Source organism: Strongylocentrotus purpuratus, unplaced genomic scaffold, assembly GCF_000002235.5.
Source record: "Strongylocentrotus purpuratus isolate Spur 01 unplaced genomic scaffold, Spur_5.0 spur5_scaffold_20, whole genome shotgun sequence".
Classification (NCBI taxonomy): Eukaryota; Metazoa; Echinodermata; class Echinoidea; order Camarodonta; family Strongylocentrotidae; genus Strongylocentrotus; species Strongylocentrotus purpuratus.
In genome coordinates, this window is record NW_022145606.1 from 6,449,476 (window position 1) to 6,470,965 (window position 21,490).

Consider the following 21,490-nt stretch of genomic DNA (forward strand, 5'->3'; position numbering starts at 1 on the left):
AAAGATATTTATGGTTATCTATGAATTTCAGTAAATTCTCCCAACCATTTTTGAATTATACCAGCCGTTTTTAAATGAAAATAAGACATAAGACAGGCTTTAAACAAAATTTCAACACTTAAATGTCTGGAACAAGTAAACAAACAAAATCAATGCAACTCTAACAATCATAATACAACAAGAAATTTACCTCTGATTTCTGCTTTTCATGTTGAAGATAAGGAAATAGACAGCCATGATGATCCCTGCCGTTGCTATGGTAGTGAGCACAGCGAAGACTATCTTAGAAACACGAAGATTGAGAATCTCGAGCATTTGAACGTCAGAGGGCGGGCCATGACCTTTTTTAATATGTCATAATCACATCGGAAAGGGAAAATGTAGAAATGTTAGAATAAAATCTAGCTATCTTTGCGGTTATTTTGGTGTCTTACAACAAAAATAACAAACACACAGTTTGGTCTTCTCTACCCCAAGAAATCCCCAACCTTAATACTACTCTGTTCGAGGGCTCTGCAATAATACTTGCCCCAGCGAGCAAGGATCAAACCAAATACCTTTCTGTGATACTCAAGAGCCACATTAATCCCATAAATTGCTCCCACTCTTTTCGTTTGGTTATGAAAACTAAGCAGAGCAAAGCGCTATCCTTTATCGTAATACATGTACATAATATAACTCATTATGAAACGACGACTTTAATTTTAAAAAAAATAGAACTGGAATGCACAGACGACCTATAGAGTGGCGCTTTAATAGCAGACTCCTATCATCCTTATTATTAAAACTTTCATTAGTCATAACTAATCACTTATTTCTTTGCTTTTTTCTGACATAACAATTGTTATATACGTTACCTTCCCATTTGAATTTATTTTCTGATCCGGAAGAGAGATTGAGTGAGTCGGTGATTGCGTAATATTCGGCTACTTTAACCATTTCTCCATCTGTCAGGAAAACACGAATTTGTGAAATGATCAATAAAACAAATAAGCGATAATAAAAGAAGTCAATGTCCCGGGTCTTGGTTTGACATCACTTGTCCCCACCTTTCAACACAACGAGAGATAGCTTAAAGATAAACCTGAGTTCTGGTAAAAAAAGAAAATGAATTTTCACAGAATCAAACGAAACTTACACTGAATGTTCAAGATTACAAATAAATGTCATTTGCCAAACAATTTGTTAAAATGTGTAATGGCTGAGTAATGAGCATAAAAAGATAAGGAAATCAAGGTAAGCTAGCCCGACACCATTTGTGTAGTCCCATATTCTTCTGTCTGTGTACAATGCTTGTTACTTTACCCAGACTGATCCAAATTTATTATGATGTGGACGACTCCAGAACCTTGCAGTACACACCAATATTTACATGCTACATGTACATTATTAACTTTTTTCTGAACCATTCCACACCTTTTCTTTCACAGTGCAATCGCATAACCAGAACTCAACTTTATCTTGTAGATTATTCAAACTTTTAAAGGCTTCATCAGGTAGATTAAACCTGAAGACGTTTTAAAAGTAAGGATTAACTACCCCAGATACACATCCCCGATTAGACTCTGTCAAGTTAACTACCCCAGATACTCAACCCCGAATTAGACTCTTTCGAGTTTATTCTGATATACAAAGCTGTTCATAAAGTGATCTAGATCATGCCTTTATAGTACAATGAGTAGAATATCGACTTTAATTATTCATCGGCTCCGCGTATCTAGTCTATTTGCCAGGGCATTAATAGGGCATTGGTATCATGAGGGAGTGGGATGGGGTGGGGGCGGGGGGGTGGGGGGGGGGGGAAGGGGGTCCCTCGGTCTTAGAGCGTTCACAAACCTTGAAGTTGTTTATGCATTGTGCATCCAAGACGCTCGCCTTCCCTGAATTGAACCACACCCTGTAAGTAATGGAATAAAAAGAATATTGAGTGTTCGTATGTGGATCAATCGTCATGGTAATAAAACACATTAATAATCTTTCCTTACGTACCTGTTCTCTTTTCTGAATTGTTTTCCTTGCAATTATTCTTTCTCTCCACACAAGTAGTGCTTTGAAGCCCTGATCCTTTTATTTAATGAATATATTTTTTTTTTATGCTGAGGAAAGCACATAACTCTTCCCTTTTTTCTCAATTGTTTACGATATGTTTAGTAAAATGTGTCACTTAAAGATAACCCTCGTTTAATCATTTTGTAAAAATGTTAATTCAGATACCCTAATTTATTTACACACCTATTAACTGCGACCTACATGATACAAGCTTTGCTTTTTAGTAGATACCCCACTTTATTGATTGATTTATATGATTATATCCTCTGTTATATCTATTACCATGTACATTATGTTTTCTATATTGTATGTTTAGTCATAATAATTACCATGTTTATTATGTTCAATTATGTTATCTTTGATAGAGTGAAATAAATAAACTTGAAATAAACTTGAAAGCTTGAACATTGATACGGTTATCTAAGTATTTTCCTCTATGTATGTTTCTTTTTCTTTGCACAGGGCCCTCAGGACTGCACAAAACATTTCGTTAAAACGTGTCTGCATAAGTAAAATGCAAGTCCCAAAATACGCTAACTTGATTGAACGAATATCATGATTGATTTGTAAAGGCGTTTTAATGCCATATTGACGAAATACTTTAATTTCTTTCATAGTAATTCTTTCAAAATCTAGTGTATGTTTGTTTTTTTGTGTGTAAAATATCAATTGTGACGGATGCGTTTTAGTTTCTCCTATTACCCCTAACAACCATAACATGTATTTTGTGCATAGTACTGATCATTATTTGGACAAGGACATGAAGAACAAGTAGTAGTAGAGGAAGAAGAAGAAGAAGAAGAAGAAGAAGAAGAAGAAGAAGAAGAAGAAGAAGAGAAAGAAGAGAAAGGAGGGGAGGAAGAGAAAACAAGAGAAGAGGAGGAAGTAGAACAAGAACGCATGTGGGAAGGGAGAGGTGGATCTTTCGGCAGATTAGTGTAAAAATAAATGAACCTTGAAATTTAAAACACAAGCTCTCAATATCTAGGATTAGATACCAAACAAAAAGAAAGGAAAATATAGAAGAAATACAAAATGAAAACAAAGGAAGAAACGTACCTTTACCTCTCAATATCTAGGATTAGACACTAAACAAAGAGAAAAGAAAAGATAGAAGAAATGAAAATAAAAGAAGAAACTTACTGTCACTCCGGGGAAGTTGGTCTCATTCATAGCTTTACTGAAATGATCCAACATCTTCTGATCGTCATACTTAAAATCAAAGAAAGCATCCAGGTTATTCTCCTTCTCAAACATCTTGATCACGTGATTGATTGCTAGAGCCATCACCCAGATACCATCATACGCGTAACCATGGTAATCCGAGTAGTCACCGTTCCGTGTCGCGTCGTAGAGGGCTTTATATTCCAATGGCGTCTGAACGAAAATTAACGCCAAGAAAAGGAATATTACTATCAATTATCTGTTAATAATAATAATAATAATAATAATAATAATAATACATGAGATTTATATAGCGCCATTTTCCATTTTAATCAAATGCTCAAGGCGCTTCAAATTATTAGGGATCACATTACATCATGACAAAGAATCGTGTACATTTACATAAAAAAGAAAATGCAAAAATGAAAGAATGAATGAATGTCTGTCTTCAAAACGCAAATTGAACAAATGGGAACAAATTGGAACAAATTGGCATTACACTGCATTTAGCATGGGATAGATTTTCCAAAGGATTCAAGATTATTTAGCAATTTCCGATGAAAGATTAATCTGTATCGGTAAAAAAAAAAAATAAAAAAATTAAATCATGCAGCTTATCAAGACCGGACAGGAGTCTTTTGCAAAGCCGTTGTGTCGCACAAATCTATCCCTCCGAGGAATGCCAATTGTTTGGTGCAACATTACGTGAGGCAAATAAGCGACTGAGACTAGAGATAAAGAGAGCAACCGAACTGTTAAACATTGTTTTACTATGACTATACACAAATACATAGGGTGCATATTTCAATATTTATTATTTTCGATAAATATCCAAACGTTATTAACGATACAAACAGCCAGTGGTCGGGTTGTGGTTACTATAAGGTATAACAATGACAAAGTTTGTCTTAAGAATCTTTTCTAGTGTGGAAAAAGAACATTGCGGGCCTATTAGCAAATAAATTTAGGTTCTCCTTTGTTTCTCTCTCTATTGAGCCTTGAAGGTTATGGTTCATATTGTCCATAATTATGTATGGGGCTTTGTATACACATTTCTCATACCATTGTTTTCAACCTTCAAAGCACAAATTTAGTATTGACTGTAACATTTAATATCCAGATTCCTGATAGACATGTTTTCTTTAGAATACACTATTACATAATTATGAACTTCAAATATGTATATTAAAGGCCGTCTATACTAGTTTGACTAAGGGGTTAGACCACCCAGGGTGGTCACTGACAGGTGGCGTTCTAATCAACTCAGCTCTCAATTAACATAAGAAAAAGAGGATCATGGGGACCAATGGTCACCGATTATGCATTGTTTTCTATATAGAGGGAGCAAGTAGTGCAGTGGGGCTTTAAAGAGATCAATCTTGCATAACTTTTTCTCTCCAACTAAAACAACCAAAATAGTAATACAAATGTTGGAAACCTACCCTTCCGGATATAGTCTGTTCTTCATTGGCACTGAGTGTGAGTATGTCTGTGGCGATGTATCCCTTGAGAGCCTGGCCGATCTGATCTCCTGTACACGCTGTATCATTCACGTGCTTCTTCCACCATTCACTCTGGTACTCAGGAAGGATCCACACATGGCGGGCTCCGTACATCTTAGCGCGGTAAACCTGGTGGGGGGGGGGGGTGTTTCACAAAACTTGTCATCAGTGGCAAATGGCAGTTTATGTTATAAGCTACTTAAATCCTTGCTTCTGATTGGTTATCAGCAGATTTGTCACTGATTTGTGTAATAATATGTCATTGAAAAAGGCTTTGTGAAACAGGTCCCAGAACATTTAAGACAAGGAATTTGCGAAGCGTTAGCATGAAATAAAGAGAAATACACACACATAAATAATAGATAAAGGCCAAAATGTTCCCTAATATAATATAATCCGTAGTATTCTCATTTTTCTTCCACCGTTCAGCCTGGTACTCAGGAAGGATCCAAACATGACGGGCTCCGTACAGCTTAGCACGGTAGACTTGGGGTGATTCACAAATATCCTAAGGTGAACTTATCTCTAAGTTGGTATTAAGTTGGACTTAACAATTATGGAGAGCCATGTGTATCCTTAAAATAAAATATTCAAATGCCAATCTTCAAGTATTTTAGACATTTCATAAATTCCACATCAAGAACATTAGATCACCTTGATAATAAAAATATGAATGATTTTGAATCAACAGTTTATGCCTTTTAAAATAACTTTTACAAAATATTTGCAAAGATGCTAACGGCTTACCATAATTGTTAAGTCCAACTTAAAGAAAAGTTCAATCTAGGATCTTTTTTAAACCACCCCAGATATTCAAAACAATGAGTTTACGAAGCGTTAGCATAAAATAAAGAAAGATACACACAAAATAATGGATAGATAAAGACCAAGCATTTCCCTAGTACACTCCGTAGCATTCTAGAATAGGGCCTAATTTCACAAAACTTTTCATCAGTGACAAATGATAGTCCTTATTATAAGCTACTGAAATCCTTGCTTTTGATTCGTTATCAGCAGATTTGTCAGTGATTTTTGTCATTTTTCATTTTTTGAAACGAGTCCATGGACAATCTGTATAAAGCAATATTACATTACATATTATAGGCGATAATGAACATCATCTGCATGATGATGTAGAATTCTAACCGGTGAATTACCATTTGTTCTACGAACAGTTCGTCTACTACCCATTTAGTCTATTTCCACATTGTCTATACCCAGTCCATCTGCTGTCCACATGGTCTAAAAATCATTTCGTCTCCTAGCATATGGTCTAATGACCAATTAATGATGATTTGTATTCATGATTAAATGATGAATAGACAATAATGATGGATATTAGACCAAATGGGCATTAGACCAAATGAATGTTACATGGTAACTAGACCTAATGATAAGTAGACGGAATGATTATTAGACCCTGTGGATAGTAGAAGGGCTGGATGTAGACCAAATGGGAATAAGCCGTCCACCTTACCTCGCAGAATACTCTCCTCGCCATGTGCTCATCAAAGAAACCCATCACGATACGAGCTCCCTTCTCCTGCAGGAGAACAAACAAAAAATATATATAACTAATCGAACTCTAAAACTACTTATTGGTATTGCAGGGCTTTAAAGGTACTATGTCCCATTTGCAGGCCAAACGAATGAAAAGGTTAATTTCCAACGGCAAGCCATACTCATTTAGAACTTCCTTCAAAACGAAAATGCTTGAAAATGGCTTTTAGTGGGAAAATAACGACCATTAGTTGTCGAATCGACTTAAGTTATTGCAATAACCTGAGTAATATTCTGATTTTCAGACCCTGGGGATTTGTAAATTCTATTTCTTGTTGTTGTGAAATGAAATCATATGAAACGTCCTTCACCATAACAACCTATCATTTTTTTTATTTTTTTTACGGGAACCTATAATCGACAAGCTGAGCTTTTTAATAGGTTCCTCACATTTTACCCTGTATAACATTTTATTCAATACAATTAATTTCGACGTCTTTTCAAAATATTAATTATATAATGCGACACTTTTAGTATATTTAATATTATGTTCTTATCTTGTCAATTATGTGAATTCTTGTTTGTGAAATGTGAAACAAATAAACTTGAAACTTGAAACTTGAAATGAAAAATACATACCTTAAGTTGATCGAGGGCTGGCCGGGGGTTATCAGCGAAGGTAGCTTCGACTATGGTTGTAATACCGTTCTCCTCTGCCATCTTGACTTGTTTGCTCTGAGCCTGTATGATGTCCAGTATGAAACGGAGGTTGATGTCGAGAATGTTAGCGTGTCATTCATGCGAGAAAGGTAATACATTGAGAACAATTAAAATAAAGACCAGTTATGGTCATGCGATTGCATTGTGAAAGAAACGTTGTGGAATCGATCAAAAAAGGTTGATTATCTAGCATATAAGTATTGGTGTGAACTGCTGGAATCATCAAAATGATAAGAAATTGTCCCAGTCTCGGTAAAGTTACAATCACTGTACACAGAAAGATGCATATGGAACTACCCTATATCTATCCAATCCGGAAAAATATAATAATTTACCAAATATATCAATTAGTATGCGGTTGTCCAGCAAAATTTGTATCATCACGTATTATTCAAAACATATTCTTTCACAAGATTGGTAATAAGAGCTTCCATTTCATTCTTTGAGAGGGCGGATTTTCCAAAACTGGTCTTTACCTTTAAAAGAGGGGGGGGGGTGGGAGGTGTGACCCTTGACCCCTGCTGATACTTACGTAAGAGAACCTTGGGTAGTCCTGATGTAGGGTAGCGATCTTGGTCCAATTGAAGAGCTGGAAGAGTTTAACCCTTGCAGCACCGAGGTCATTCTGAGAAGGGACAGTCCTGAAGAAGTGCGGATACTTATCCCTCTGAGAGAGTGACGGGGTGGTGTCTGCGTAGGATAGCTGGATACAGAGAGGAGGTGGTTAGGGTGAGAGATATGAAAGGATACTCTACTATTCTACTGATATAACAAATGAAATGCTTTATACACATCCAATACTAAATCAAATCATCAATAAAATAACAGGGATACTAACCTCATAGTCTGGTAGCAAACGGAGACAATGAATTATGTCTTGATTCTTAAATATGAGTCCAATAACATTTTTTCATAAGATACTACATGGCTAAGAATGGTATTAACACTAATCCTGTCTGTATAAGGGGTAAATGTTTATTTGTGAATTTCCGGACAGATGTATGATCCAATATTATTATAAAATTGTATGCTTTAATAAAACATGCCGTTAGCTACGTAATATTCCGTTATTTTTCGACCCTAAACCTTCCGTTGGCTGCATGTATCCTTATGAGTGATATCTTTAATTGCATCAATTTCAAAGAAAAAAAGTTACATACCATTCTTGATATCGTAACGACGGAGCATAAGCGCTGTTATAAAACATGATCAAGATTTCTTACGATAAAATCATGATATGATAATATCAGTCATTAATCAAGAGAAACACATACCTGTACAAGATTCCACCAATGAACGGACGTTGCTATGGGTGACGTCACACTAGGACACGCCCCACCGAACACCATGAACTTCCTGGGTGGTCTTGCTAGTGATTCGAAGAAAGCCTTCAGACCCGTCGCCATGTCACACTGAAAAGACAGCGAGAAAAAAAGAGAAATGAAGAAATTAAGTACACAGTTTCGTTACTTTAATTAAAGGCGATCTATACTAGTGTAAAGAAGGGATTAGACCACCCTGCATGATCACTGGACAGGTGGTTATCTCATCAACTCAGCTCTCAAATAACATAAGAAAAAGAGGATCGTGTGGGACCAATGGTCACCGATTAGGCATTGTTTGTTATATAGAGGGCGCAGGTAGCTACACGCAGTTCAGTGGATCTGGCATAAAGATAAAGGTTCCTCTTTCCTAGCCAAATGCAAAGACAATTTTCAAACTTTTTCTTTATATTCTAAACCACAGATGAAAAACATATCTTGCTGCTGCAACTATTGTCGTGTCGCAAGTCAATGTTTCTTTATAGCGCCATCTGTTGGTACATTTAGGGAGTTCACGTTCACGTTCTCAATTGTAAAATTCTTACGAATCCTTTAAAATTACAGGTCATTATTCAAAAAGAGGAAGTATTATTCGAACTGTATGACTTGGATGGGTGGGGTAGGGGGATGGGACTCCTAAACCAAAGCTGCGGGAAGCAACTCCCCCCCCCCCCCCCCCCCCCCCCCACTCAAAACCTCAGGCTCTTTGCAGGCTCTTTGTAGCACACGAACTCTTCTGCTCAAAAATATTTAGAGCTGGCTATTTGTATTTGCTTTCTAAACTACTTTCGAAATACCGATGACAAGCAAACGGAATTTTGGGGCTGATATTTGATTTGTACGCGATAGAAATCAAGATTGGTTCTAAAGGAATAATTGGGGATGTGTGTGTGTGTGTGTGTGTGCGTGTGGGTATGCGTTTGAGGGTTCTTGCATTCATTTTGTTTACAATGCATCGTTATTATTATTTTTTTGAGGAGGGGGGGGGGGGTGAAAACCTCCCCAAGCACCGCTCCAGAACCGCTACTTCAGTAACCCAAGTCACCTGCGGAACATTAATACCACATGGTGACGTCACTGAAGATCGAAATCTGAGCTGACCGAAAAGGGCGATTTTCACAACACCGTTCACATATACACGTTTTATCCACAATGCTACGCATACCGAGAAACAAACGTATCGGAAGCATTGTATATTTTGTTTTAGCCTATTTTTATATACGTTTTACCGCATGGTTATTGTTTTGATTGACCCTATGCCTGACAGAGACTAACGACATTATCATTGACAAAGGTGTGGTTCACTGTTGGCTTTAATACTGTAACGAACGACCAAAACTTAGGGAAATAGTTTGTTAGCAATAATAATAGTCACACTTGAATAGCGCTTATTTCTAAGTTTCTAAGCGATTAATCATTACACCAGTGATTGTACTTGTATCATTATTTGACAATGCACGCTATGAACAGTGATACGAATGTAAAGGATATCTATCAAAAGTTAGTCAAGAACACGTCTTCGATTCGTATTGGTAGAAATGAGATATGAATTGATCTCAATCGATAAATGTTTCTTTTATTTTTGTTCCTGGAGCTGAGGAAAGGGGAGAGGTGATATTTCCTTAATGAAATTACATTTATGTGATAGAACGCTGCTATGAAGGGTGTGGAAGACGTCGAATCAATTTCTTTATCGCGAAGCGTTTTCCATGTCTTTTTTCGTCTTTAAATTTCCCTCCTTTTCATTTCACATTTTGGTCGTTCTACGAAGGAGAGGGGAGGGGGTGGAGTGTGGCACATTCCTCTTTGTCCCATGTGCCTTTATATCAACGCCATTCTATTTCGCATTAAAAAAGAAATCATACACAACACGTAGATCTTGCAATTGTAGAATGACAGTTGAGGCTGAACGTGGAATCGACGCTTGCGCGCTAAAGATCTTTATATCAGATCGTCTTCATTACGATCGGTACAATATGATCGTGATAACGATCGCCGTATCGAGTCAATTAATGAATGTGAACGGACCTGTATGGTGACAGTATCATGAATGGCATTCTACGGTTTCAAAACGTAGGATCTTCTTTCATCATTGATGGACAGGTTGGAAATGGAGAACGTAGGATGACCGCGGGCAATTCATCGTAAGTGATGTTGTGGGTAAGCATGAAAGCAAAATGTCATGAATGAGGTTTCAGTTAATGAACAAAATGACACGTTAGAAGTATTGGCTATGCTAAAACGCGCCACATTGTGGCGTGCGGTATATTGCTCGTTATTTTAAAGTGCCTTTTGCTAATTGATTGAATATATTGTTTTGCTTAGAGCATTGAGGGCGTTTACCCTTAATTAAGTAAAAAGGGTTAAAACCCTTTTTGGCGCTAGCGAGCTATATTTTTAATAAGTAACGCCGAATAGCCCAAACACTGAACCATAAAAACAAGAACAAACTTTACCCCCCCCCCCCCCCCCCCCCCCCCATCGTCCGTATCAAAAGGGCCACATCTTGGTAAGGTACACTCATATGCATACATACAAACCAACTTTAGATTATTATTTTTTTAACCTAAATGTTATTCATTTGGGATAGGGAAGATTTACTTATCTATTTTGTCTTAAAGTTGGTATAACAGAACAAATCCGATGGTAATTGATGAAACGGAAATCTATTCATTTAAATTAGATTTAATGAGGCTAGGATTCTAATGTTAGTTTTGAAACCTTCTATTGTAATTTATAAGTATAATATGTAAAATGCACACAATGCAATACTTTTATGTTCACAGAAAAATAGTGGAGGGGGGGGGGAGGAGACTGGTTATTTACAATTACTACATGATATGAAAGCAATTATAAAGAATATACCAATATATTCAAAAGGAATTTGCGAAAAAAATAAATCATTTCTTTACCAAAAAATGCATGAGCGTAATAAATTCGTCTATATGAATAAATATAACACGTTGAAACGAGAGAAGGGAATAATAGTTGAAGAGCGTGGGCCTAAACATAGTAATACAGAAGAGCATCAGGAACAGCTCAAGTGTCCTTTACTTCTCCTTTTTGTTTGCTTGGGGAAAACCCCTTGAAAAACACATTTGTTCGTGCAAATTACATATGATGATAATAAATGGAAGCGTCACCCACCACAACCAACCCTGTAGCTAGCTGTGCCCCTGTTTGTCACGTGACTTGTCATGTGACTCTCTAACGAGTATCCTACTACTATCATTATCTCTGATAAGGTCACATGATCATAGGTGACTACCCTAGGCTGTCAGTTATTGGTGTTACATCTCACCTAGGCGATCGGGCTAATTAATACATCACATACCATTCTTGGTATCGCATGAAATCCCATCAAGAAGGCTAGATATATCACATACCAACATGGATACAACCTGATATCTCAGAGAGGAGGCCAGACAAATTGATATATCACATACCAACATGGATACAACCTGATATCTCAGAGAGGAGGCCAGACAAATTGATATATCACATACCAACATGGATACAACCTGATATCTCAGAGAGGAGGCCAGACAAATTGATATATCACATACCAACATGGATACAACCTGATATCTCAGAGAGGAGGCCAGACAAATTGATATATCACATACCATTCACAGAGTGATTGGGATAAGGTGTTACACCACGACCCACATAGGTGCCTCGATTACTCCAGAAGATTAAAGCTAATCTTGAGCTCTGGTATGGGAACCGTATTTTAAGAGAAAAATGACTATGATTTATTCTGGATTGTGTATCCTGCGGTAGATTGGTTGTTAGAACCAGTAAAAAAAAAATTGGAACATGTCACTTATTTGTTATCTTGCAAATTTAGTGTAAATTTGTTTGGATTCTGTCACAGTTTATTTATAATATTTACTAGAACTCAAGTTTATCTTTAAACTGTACTCCTTAACTTATAGCGTATTGAGAGAGAAAGTTGTGGCACGCGCATCTACGCGAGATTAGTCACAGGTCAAATCACGGAGCTCTAAATAGTTCCCTCTAACGTACAATCCCTACCGGAGGGAACTCTTTTAGAGCTTCATGAAATGCCTGACCAATCAGAATCGACTTCCACTGTCGTCACTCTTTGTAAATAGATATGCTCTGCCTAACGATAAAGGCAATATATCATTCAGGTTATGACAAAGTCAAATAATTAATTATGCTAAAGAGTGAATATAGTTCATAATTTATTTGTGTCTTTATATAGTTCGTGGCTAAATTCTAGCCAACCAACACTACAACACTTAACACAGTCATGCAAGCTTGAGCCACGTATTCCGGAATGGTCCAAATTATTGAGTTCACACTTATATTCAGTCATTAATATATATGATATGTATGAAGTTTTGGGTGCAATACTTTTGAAAAAGTGTGAACACGCACTCTTTTTTGTAAACATTTGAATACACTCCACGTCGAATGTATGCATTTCCGTTTGTGGTCAAGTAGATAAATATTCAGACTGTTAGCCACAATAGTGAGGGAGTTTAGTGAAATTATCGTTACCGGCCGGATACAAGCGTCATTTTCGGTACAGGGCTTGCTGAACGATATTAGGGAAGGATCCCTCGGCAAAACCTCAAAAAGAGTGGTGGTGGGGGCGGGGGCGTCGTCCCAGAGCCCCCAAATAATAAACAAGGTGAACTAGCATTGATTTGTTGTTTTACTAATGCAATTTTTGGTACAGGGCTTCATTAGGACTAGCTAAACAATATATGGATATAAGCCCCCTGTACAAATTTAATACAAGAATGTGGTGGACGGGGCGTCGTTCAAGAGCCCCTAAATAAGAAAAAAGGTAAAATAACATTGATTTGTTGCTGTACGAAAGCAATGTTTTGATACAGGACTCCCTTAGGACATTCTGAAAGATGTTATGGTAGGACCCCCCCCCCCCTTACATTTATAAAGGTGCAATGTGGGGGCTTTCTGTGCAGTGATGATATACCTCACTTCCCACAGTAAATGGGTTTCCTGCGTAAACAAATACTAAAATATGTTTTTATTACACTTGGTATGCAATATTCCAACGGTTCCATAATGGACAAAAAAGGAAAGTTGTTTACAAAACGATGTATATGCCATATAAAGATTCCGATAATCATTGACCCTATTATGATCATATTGAAGATTAGCGTGTTTCTCTCCTCCTTCTCTACCGAGCTGAGCATCTTCCTTTCTCCCTGGAAGGGATTAAGCCTCTATCGTCAGACCCCTTACTGCATTACATGTGTAATCCTATTGGCATGAGAAGGTAGGCAGGAATCCAATTCAGGGGATTACCGTAAATCTCTCAGCCGGGCTGAATTCAATCCAATATTTCTATTTCTTGATAAGTCGGAGAGACAGTCGGTTTCACCAAAGCTTATAGCTCATACGCGACAGCACGGTGTTCGTATGTATCATACGTTATAGAAATAATTTTAAGTCAGACAATGGTGCGCTTAGAAACATCCGTATTAAGCGCCTAATAAATGTTATGTATTATTATTATTATTATTACATGATATTTGTAAGACGCTCCCTCACAATATTTTGTAACTTCTAGAATGACAGTCATTTAATTTATACGAACACGTCGTATGCCCGGACAGGTTGGTTTCCCGGGAAGATAATATGACACAATAATTAGAGCAAGTTTACAAGCAAACCTTATATGTTGGACAATAATTATTATTAACAAAAAGAAAGATGTATTATGCATATTTATCAAGGCAAAAATGACAACGTAAGTGCCCATTATCACAACACCCCAGTCATTATTGTACCCTTTTTTCATTTTTAGATGAGATTATTATATAACGTCCCTATGCGCTTCCAAAGAGCTTTGGACATTATTACCTTAGCTTTAGCTCCGGCAGCCGTTATCAGCGCACAGTGCATTTCAAGAAATAATCCTACCAGGTACCCATTTATAAATGCAGATTAATGTCTTGTCAAAGGACATTAGGGCCGCGGCGGGACTCGAACCTCGCACCTTTTGATCCACACTCCGATGACATATCCACTCGATCACGACACCTTCTATGTTTACACTCATTGTCCTGAAACTTTTAGGTAAAATCATGACACCGACACTGATTATTCGGTTGCTTTTTTGTGTATAAACCTGGAACAACATTCCACTGTGCACGAGAGAAATAAATTGTCTTCCAATTTCCAAACATTCTTGAAATCGTTATTTTCCCTTAAAAATGATATGTAATGCACTAATGTTATCAGTGTATTTATTTTTATGTAACACTTCAAATTCTGTGATTTTTCAAGGGCTGTGGGTTTTTGTTTTGGTGTTAGCTTTCCTAAATAATCGATATCATTTTTATTTATTTTTTTTCGTGTTCAACATACATGTCTCTATGTTGTAAACAAATACATTATAGCATTAACCAAATGACTTTCTTGCATGTGGATCTGATATGAGAGGATTGCCCTAGACGTTCAGGGGGGAATTATACTCCTCAAAAAGGCCCCATAGACTTATATCACAAAGCGAAAAAACATCTGCCGTGTTTAATTCAGCACGCTTAACCCACAGTCTCCCACTATCCCATTCCCCCGTTACACATTACCTGATGTTTTCGGTTTGGCGGGAATGAAAGCCTTAAAGTACTTTGTCTTGTGAGTGAACATGAGGCCCTTATCATGAATTATTTAAGGCGGTAATAAGACTTGAATTTTCCTCGGTTATTCTGGTCGAAAATGGCCTCAGGGAGTGAATACTGATTGCGAATGCATCCAAATCCATCACCTTACCACCACTTCAGCCCCCCTCCCCCACACTCACACACACACACACTCACCACAATACACACACTCGCACACACGCATACACACACACGCGCGCACACGCACACGTCCATACCAAACACACACGCACACACTCCCCATCACGCAACCTTTTTCACCTTGCATTGTGTGATCTCTTCATTTCCCTTGTGGAGCTCATTTTAGTCACTTTGTGAATCGTGTTTGAATTTCATGGAAAACATAATCATTTGGTTCGAGACTTGCACAGAAATTGACAACTGATATTTGATACATTGCAGTTATACTTTTCCATGAGATAATAAGCGAGAATAGACAACAGTGCATGAAGCAAGGACGTGATTTATTCAAACTATTATTATCATCATTAATATGAAAATGATTGTAACTATTATAATAATTAATCGTTGATATTTTCATCTTCAAATAATCATTCCTGTCATCACCTGCTTTCATGATCGTCGTCTTCTAGTTTATATTTTGTACGTCGTAAGTTCCATGTAATTCAACTGATACCCCGTTAATAAGACTTGAATCATATACATCCGCTTTCATTTCATCCATTTCATGTCAACTAAAATATAATCAGTTAATGTCAGGGGGATGTGCTCTACCTTCATGCGGACTGAAAGATTTTGTAATTTCTTTTTGCACAAACGTTAACAAGTGTTGTACTTGAATTAGATGAACTCGTCCCTGAGTGTTATCAATCTACTCTCGTAATTGATATCTAGTTGTCTCATTTCATGTATCTCGATCTGTTTCACTCTCTATCTTAACCACCCTCTCTTCTCCATTTGTTCTATTTATCTTTCTTCTAAACGTTCGTATTTGCTATCTAATCATTAATTCATATCACTTTATAATACTTACGCTATCTCTCCATTTCAGGTGCTCCCACAACCCCCCTCTCTATCCTCTCTCTCTCCCTCTCTCTCTCTCTCTCTCTCTCTCTCTCTTTCTCTCTCCTCTCTTTTGCTCTCTCTCTCTCTCTCTTTCTAGCTAATTCTCTCTCTCTCTCTCCCTTCACCTTTCTCCCCTCTCTCTCTCCTCTCTCTCTCTCTCCTCCTCTCGTTCTCTCTCTCTTTCTAGCTAATTCACTCTCTCTCTCTCTCTCTCTCTCTCTCTCCCTCCACCTTTCTCCCTCCATCTTCCCTGTCTCTTCTTCCTCACTCTTTCATCCCCTCCCTCTCTCCCTCTCTCTCCCTCTCTTTCTCTCTCAATCTCACTCACCCCTCCCCCTCTTTCCCTCTTTATCCCCTCTCTGTCTATCCCTCCCTCTCACCCTCTCTTTTTCCTTCCTCACTCTTTCTCCCCTTCTCTCTCTCCCATTCTCTTTCACCCAAATATCTTTTATCTAACTTTCCTTTTTCTTTTGTATGTAATCTTTGACTCAGGGCATTCTCTTTTCACGGAATCTTGTCCTCTTTCACTATTTGGAATCATTTCGATCCATCTAGTATCCAGTCTTCACCAACTTCCTGTTTCTAGTTCCATTCAGTGGCCTCTGTTTCAACCATGTTTTTCTCAAGTTCAACCTTTTCCAGGTTTACTAGATACAACAGGAAAGGTAGCGCAACCTTTTCCAGATGAGAGGGTGTGCGTGTATAAATGTGTGTGGGGGTGGGAGTCGGAAACTTCGATGTGCAAATGTACTCTTATTTTGAAGTCCGAATAATTTATATCGAAGTCGAAGAGAGTTTCAAACTGGGGACAAAACGTTTGGATATAAAGCAAAAGATAAGACTTACAATTTAGAATCCCTAATATACTTCAGATATTAGTCTAATGTATTTAATTGCTAAGTCCAATGAGATTTGAAATTTGATTTTGGTGCATGTATGAGATCACCTACAAACGATCTGATGGGCGAGAAAATTAGAGTCATCAATTATATATTTGCAAAAGATAATTTCGATTAAAAGTGTAATCCTATAGTCAGTAAAAAGAAAGCTTAAAGACTAAAATGTATTGAGTTAAAACAAATAAAAAATGAAGTGATAGAGGTTAAGATTGTAGATATCTAACGATTCAAATATACCTAACATTCTTAGTGAAAGAATGAGTAGCGCAAGTCAGATTATTCTATTCCCTGTATGTTCTTTTCGGTAAGAAATATCTAACAGTATCCTAGATTTACTAACGTTAAAGACCGTCTGTACTAGTTAAAGGGGGATTAGACCTTTCTGCAAGGTCACTGACAGGTGGTAATCTCATCAATCAGCTCTCAATTAATACAAGAAAAAGAGGATCATGGGGGACCAACGGTCACCGCTTAGGCACTGTCTGCTATATGGAGGGCGCAAGTAGCTACAAGTAGTGCAGTGGGGCATTAAAAGGTTCGAGCCCGTGGCAATACAATGATTTATCTTCACGGCAATATTCTACCTTTGCCACTCTTTACCTAGGTGTAGAAGCCTGAGCATGGTATAGGATTGGATACCTTGGATGCTAAGAGCACCTACATCAACAGCCTGACTAATGCAATCAAAGATCGAGCGAGTATTTGCACTCACTAAGCATTTTTGTGCTAATGATCGTCCATGATCTTAGCCTCACTGATGATCACATTATGAAGCACCTTCAGTGGTCATGGTGGTAGTGCGTCTTGAGCGCTCCACAGAGTGGATCGAGCACTATATAAGTTACATTTATTATTATTATCATTGGGGTATCACTACCATTTACCCATCAACCCCCCCCCCCCCATTCTTACTCCCTTTCTTTTTTTGTCTCTCTTTTGTCTATCTCTCTTGCCCCCTCCCTATTTAGCTCTCTTTCTTCCTTGTCTCTCTTTCTCCCTGTCTCACTTGTCATCTTCTCTCTCTTTCGATTACGTTCAGATACTTTTTTTCTTGCTAATCTACCTCGATCTCTCTTATTCCCTCTCTCTGTACTTGTATGTGTCGTATCTTCCCAAACTGTACCTCTTAATACTTGGGTGATCTTTCACTTCGCTCCCAGTGTCATCATTGATTTCATCCCACTGCTTGCCCTCATCAATGATACACGCTTTCGCTCTTAAATAAGAAGCTTACTCATCCAAGTATTTAAGGATTCATGCGAAGGGCCTCTTAGTTTGGCAGGTTCACTGAAAGTGGTGATATTTTCTTTTTAAATGCCACTTTATTCCAAAGATCATGCGGCTAAGACAAACAGCTTATAAATAGTATGAAGATTAAGGAGATAAACATGCACCATGTCATCTTAGTTCACCTTGTATCCTCTAAAGCCCCACTGCACTACTTATATCTACTTGCGCCCTCTATTTAGCAGACACTAACTAATCGGTGACCATTGGTCCCCCAGATCCCCTTTTTCGTATATAAATTTAAATCTGAGTTTATGAGATAACCAAATATCGGTGACCATGATGGATGTCTAATCCCTCTTGGCCAAACTAGTGCAGAGGTTGTTCAATTCAACAAGTTAATGAAATAGTAGGACACACGGTGTTTATCACCATCTTATTTCAAATATGGCAGAGTTATACTTCTTTTAGGTAGGAAAGCTGGTTTGATTGATGTTGTTTTAAATTTACTACTAAAGCAGCTTCCTAGCTATTAGATGCAGTATAGCATTTCACTTGAAAACAGAAGAAAAAAAATACCGTAATCGTTAGGACTGGCCAGGCCTTCCGATATAAGGAGACACATCCATGCACTCTTCAGTATATAGGTGTTAATGTATATGAGAAACAGGGCTGGAGGCGGGGTAGGGGTGTGTGTGGGTGAGTGTGGATGTTCGTGTGCGTATGTGGTGTGCGTTTTTGTTCGTGTGTGTGTGTGGGGGGTAATGTGCGAGGCGAGAATAACGTTGAACCTGATTATCGATCAGACCCTCACCGAACCACTCAGTGAATGAAATCAATCATGACTACATCATTGCCTATATTACTTCATATAATTACAACATGTGGAGAGAGAGAGAGAGAGAGAAAGAAAGGAGGACAGACAGAGAGAGAGAGAGAAAGAGAGAGAGAGAGAAAAAAGAGAGAGAGAGAGAAATAGAAAAAAGAGAGAAAGAGAGAAAAAGTGAGAGAGAGAGAGAGTGAGTGAGATGTAGAGAAGAAATAGAGAAGATAGAGAAAAGGAGAGATATAGAGTGGAAATAAAGAAGATAGAGCAAGAGAGAGAGAGAGAGAGAGAAAGAGAGAGAGACGTAGAGAGGTATTCAATAAAAGATCGTATATAAATATCGAAAATAAATACGGTTAAAGAATGAAGAGAAATAAAACAGAGACAGATTTTTTTTTTTAATTAAAAAAAAAAAATAGGGACAGAAACAAATCTTTTGAGAAAAGGCAGAGAGGAAGAGCATTGGGGAATGATTGGAGAGAAGTGTGCCGATGTCAACTCTTTTAGAGCTTTGTTTCGCACCATTAACCCTCTATGGTTGCAATGCATGAACGCTCACCTAGCGTGTGATCGATCCATTTCGTAATGTGGTTTGGGCTTCACACTTTGCGCAAAGGCATTAAAGACCACACTTAGTGAAAAATCGAAGTACGCTCATTTTTTGTTTTAATATAACAAAATAAGCTTCCTTCCTACCAAAATACCTATGACTTAAGCATTAAGGTCCATCATTTCCTCTTTTGTAATCACTATACGATGGAGAAACTCTCACATTTAGTGGTATCTACAATTATATCTCAAAAGTAATTACATGGACATAAGCCCTTATTGTAGTGAATACTCAATCCATTTACAATAAAGTTCTTTCTATCTTGACTTGATGGCACAACAGTTTTGATAAGGTTGGCATTTCTAAACGGTCCATCACAGTTTCCGCTCGACTTGCATCCGTTCAAGCAAGGTGGCCATTCCCGAAACGAGCGGTGGCTACGGACATTCTCTCTTCAATACGTCGAGGAGAGAGGGTGTGATTTAACTACTTGCATAACAAGAAAGAACAGAGCCCCGTAGCACAAAGGTTTGAGATCAATTGCGAATTCGCCATTAATTTTTTTTTTATTAATTCAATTGCAAACTTTTGTGTTCGAGGCTCAGTTAACTGTTTTGTTCGTAAGTGAATAACAATATTTAATATTTAGTTTTTATATAGCGCTTATCACAAGTGTCTCTAAGCACTTTACAAATATATTATTACCCCGGTCAATTGATTCAGTGCTTACCCGCACACACTGTGTGCACAATCTCTACTCCCTGGGCAGCATTCCAGCCAGGCGTTACTAGACGCTCAAAACTGTTTGACCAACAATGACGGTCGCATCCTACCGGGAACCCATTTAATACCTGGGTGGAGAGTAGCAAGACATTATTCAGTAGTTCATAGTAGAAAACTGCTGAAGAAAAAATTGTTTGATACATGCTCTTGGCAGACGCCTTGCTATATCCCCTACACTAACTGCATTACCGAGTTGAAACCTGGACCAAACAGTTTACACTACTCTAACCTTAAATCTAACTTTCACACTCAAACAAATAACAACCATAACGATCCAAAGCAAATATTACTGGGGTCAATTGGGATTATCTATTTTGTTCGTACACGGCTTAAGAATTGGAACAATGACAGCAGTTATATTAATACATCTTGCCGATCAATTATGAAATTAATTTGTGGAATTAATATCATTACAGTCAATAATTATACTAAATGTATCACGTCTCTTCGAAAAGCTTCTTGTTAGGTTGTTGTTGTTTTTTGTCATCGACACAATAGCTACTATTATAATGATTATTATAATAATCATAATAATAATAATAATAATAATAATAATAATAATAATAATAATAATAATAGCTCACATATTTTATAATGCGCCTAATACTTTGTTTCTAGGCGCAGCACATATGATTACCCCGGTCATCGGATTCAGGCTTACCCGCACACAATGTATGCACATTCTCCACTCCCCGGGGAGCATTCCAGCCAGTCGCCATTTTACAAGCGCCACTTGCTCATCCAACCACATAAACGTTCGCATCCTACCAGGTACCCATTGTCAAATGGCAAAGGACATTAGTGCCGTGTCGGGGATCGAACCACAACCTTCGAATTTCAAGTCAAGCGCTCAAACCACTCGACTACGACACTAAATATTACGACTACGACACTTCTAAATACTCCTCCAATGTAATCTCGCCCCTTCGTACCTCTTCCTTAATCCCAAACCTATGGAACTGAACGTAATCCGATGGGCGAGAGAGACTGTGATCAGTTTCTCTTGCCTCGCCTTCATGCAATCAATGAATAATTGATACCGTTGCCCTACACCATTTCACTCTAGGTTGCACATTGCTGACGGAGGCCTACCGTGATGTAATGGCGAACCTCTACGAGTCAGCTATGTGATGAGAAAGTAAAGTAAACTCACAACGTCAAAGACCACTTTTCAAATGTGATTATTGTAGCGCAGTAGAATATATACTTAATGTTGGATAGTTTCTGCGCTCTATATATGTATTATTATTATCA

At 37.8% G+C, this 21,490-nt stretch overlaps 1 protein-coding gene across 1 annotated transcript in view; it reads right to left on the bottom strand.

Annotated features, from left to right (window-relative positions):
* LOC576813 (gamma-aminobutyric acid type B receptor subunit 2) overlaps positions 1-21,490 on the bottom strand; it is a 33,176-nt gene that overhangs the window by 11,362 nt on the left and 324 nt on the right. Inside the window, exons 2-10 of the mRNA XM_030993599.1 lie at positions 8,210-8,347; positions 7,468-7,638; positions 6,855-6,956; positions 6,193-6,258; positions 4,656-4,844; positions 3,193-3,426; positions 1,837-1,897; positions 858-947; positions 191-341 (exon numbers count right to left, since the gene is read on the bottom strand). Of these exons, the coding sequence (XP_030849459.1) occupies positions 191-341; positions 858-947; positions 1,837-1,897; positions 3,193-3,426; positions 4,656-4,844; positions 6,193-6,258; positions 6,855-6,956; positions 7,468-7,638; positions 8,210-8,347 (1,202 nt within the window). The remainder of the gene's footprint in view (positions 1-190; positions 342-857; positions 948-1,836; positions 1,898-3,192; positions 3,427-4,655; positions 4,845-6,192; positions 6,259-6,854; positions 6,957-7,467; positions 7,639-8,209; positions 8,348-21,490) is intronic.